The 2,768-nt window shown below is 41.2% G+C and overlaps 1 protein-coding gene across 2 annotated transcripts in view; it reads left to right on the forward strand.

Annotated features, from left to right (window-relative positions):
* The first annotated feature begins 589 nt into the window (after positions 1-589).
* The window catches only part of CEP350 (centrosomal protein 350), a 130,778-nt gene continuing 128,599 nt past the window's right edge, over positions 590-2,768 (forward strand). For both annotated transcript variants that reach the window (XM_045298317.1, XM_045298318.1), the window contains exon 1: positions 590-662. In XM_045298317.1, coding sequence (XP_045154252.1) covers positions 590-662 — 73 coding nt within the window. The remainder of the gene's footprint in view (positions 663-2,768) is intronic.

The raw sequence follows: 2,768 nt of genomic DNA on the forward strand, positions 1-2,768 counted from the left end.
CTTAGTGAGGTGGTTCTGGTTCAAGGTCTCTCGTGAGTTCTAGTCATTAGGATATGGAAACGAAGGCTGCAGTGATGCTTGACTTGGGCGGGAAAGGTCACTTACAGGTTAGTTCACTTGCACGACTGTAGTAAGCTGGTCTTAGTTCCTTATCATATGGCTCTCCGTAGGGCTGCTTGACTGTCCTTACAATCTAGCAGCCGGTCTTTCCCCAAACTGGTGATTCTTAGGAGAAAGAGAGCATTGGCTTTTTATCTAGTCTGGGAAGTCGCATACTGCCCCTTCTGCCATATGTAGTTAGTTAAAAGTTAGTCACGAAGTCTAGTCTACATCCAGGAGACAAAGAATGTGGATAGCTGTACATCTTGAAGGAAGGAGATAACAGAATTTGTGGCTGTCTTTTAAAATTGCAACAAATGTTCAACAGTTAAATAAAGAACACAAATTAATTTAAAGCTACCTTGAGAGATGACAAAATCCTCTTTTGCCTTTCAGGAAAGTCATGATACTTCAGGGCATTTTTTTACTAATCATATTCTAATACTGATCAGATCTATGCGGATGATGTGATTGTAGGTAAATTGGCAGGATGTGGAACAGCAAATCAAAAGAGGTGCCTTTACCAAACCCAAGGAACTCTCAGAGCAAGGAGACTGTTCAAGGTAGGCGTTTCCCTTTTAACCATTCTTAATCCTTTACTCAGTGTGTGTGTATTGAATGATGTGCCAGTCAGTAACTGAGCATTGTACATATGCTTTCCAATAGAAAAATGATTTTAAAATTTCAATTTAAAAAATGTACAAGTCTCACTTTCAAGGTATTCTATGATATACTCTTTTGTAAAGAAAGAACCCTTTTGTAAAAGTGGGCCGGAATATGTAAAATTCTGATGTAATGTCAGTGAGTGCTATAATGTAGCTACATATACAAGTATACATGGATAACAAAAGTTATATCCTCTGCGTACTCTTTGTTGAATTATTGAATATTACTTTCATTTAGGGTGCAATAGTTTTTGAGAGACATTGACAAATGGGTACCTTTGAAGGAGGTTTATTGCATTCCTAAGGGATTTACAAACCAAGTCATATGAGAATTGTTTGAATGGGATGAAAATATTTATCCTGGAGCAGGGAAATATGTGGCTTTATGTATCATTTGAGGCGCTTTAGTGGCTCAGTAGTTAAACCACTCAGCTGCTAACCAAAAGGTTGGCAGTTCGAACCAGCTGCTGTGTTGGAGAACAATGTAGTGGTCAGCTTTGATAAATTAAGATTTACAGACTTGGAAACACTACCTACCCTGTCCTAGAGGGTTCCTATGAATTGAGATTGACTTGACAGGAGTAGGATTTTTTGGTTAGGATAAACAGTTTTAAGGGCTGTTATCTGAAAAACTAAATAGATTTGCCTTTATAAGTTGAAGTCTGGAGTAGTTTCCTAATCCTTTTCACACCATAATGTGAAATACAACACAATATAAAATTTAGTATTTGCTCAGCTCATTGTGGTAAACTGACCGTAATACTTACTGTTGGAGGTGTCTGAGGGAGGTGGGAGAAGAGGTGTCAGTCCATCTGTCCTAAGAGCTATTGGAATCTGAGTCTTATAGAACTCGAAACCAGATCTTGGGACATTTTCTTGCATAAAGGTTAGCAGTTAAGGAGAGGAAGCATATTTTGATGTGATTTAAAGAAACATTTGCTGAAGCCCCAATCCCAACTACATGGACAGCCGCCCCTTCCCCCAGAAGAATTCACTTCAGAGGTCAGCACTGAAGCTACAGCTCAGGGAGAGGGACACGTCTGATCAGAGCACACGGGAGCAAATGAAGGGGGAGGGGGAGAGAGTGGAGCACATCCTGGCCCACCAAGCCTTGAGGACGATATCCCTGCTCAGAGCAGCCAGTGCACAGAGAGGACCATATGGCCGGCCCCACTATGAGATATGACATCCCTCACTGACCCATAAGCCCTACAGGGGACAACACTGGAGACTCAGTGTGGGAATTGCGCCCAATCTTGTACCACCACACCAAGGGAAAACACTAAGAGCGTGCAACAGAACAGCAAGAGGAGCACAGCAAGGAAGTACCCAGGGAATACCAAAAATAGACTTTGGGGCCAGAGTATGGCACCCCATCAGACTTGACTGGAAAACACTCCTGAAGGTCAACACACAGACCTTGAACTATTTACAGGCTTTTCTTTTTCTCTTTGTCATTGTTGTTTTGTTTTCTTTTGTTGCTTTGTTTTGCTCTGTCTTGTTTTTGTGCATATTATTATCTCTGCAGGTCTATCCAGATAAGATAAGCGGGATCAACAATCTAGTGGAGAAAACAATTGGACTGATGGTTGTGGGGGGGATGGGAAAGGAGGAGGAGGGGGAAGGAAGCAGTGTTAATAAACCCAGGGGCAAGGGAACAACAAGTGATCTAAAATTGGTGGCAAGAAGGGTGTAAGAGGCTTGGTAGGGCTTGATCAAGGGCAATGTAACCGAGATGAATTACTGAAACCCAAATGAAGGCTGAGCATGATACTGGGACAAGAGGAAAGTAAAAGGATATAGAGGAAAGAACTAGGAGGTAAAGGGCATTTATAGAGGTCTAAATATAGGCATGTACATATATACATAAATTTATATATGATGATGGGGAAATAGGTCTATGTGCATATAGTTATAGGTTTAGTATTAAGGTAGCAGATGGACATTGGGCCTCTACTCAAGTACTCCCTCAATGCAAGAACACTTTGTTCTATTAAACTGGCA

Source organism: Echinops telfairi, unplaced genomic scaffold, assembly GCF_000313985.2.
Source record: "Echinops telfairi isolate 266 unplaced genomic scaffold, ASM31398v2 ScPeMD7_7424;HRSCAF=8462, whole genome shotgun sequence".
Taxonomy (NCBI): domain Eukaryota; kingdom Metazoa; phylum Chordata; class Mammalia; order Afrosoricida; family Tenrecidae; genus Echinops; species Echinops telfairi.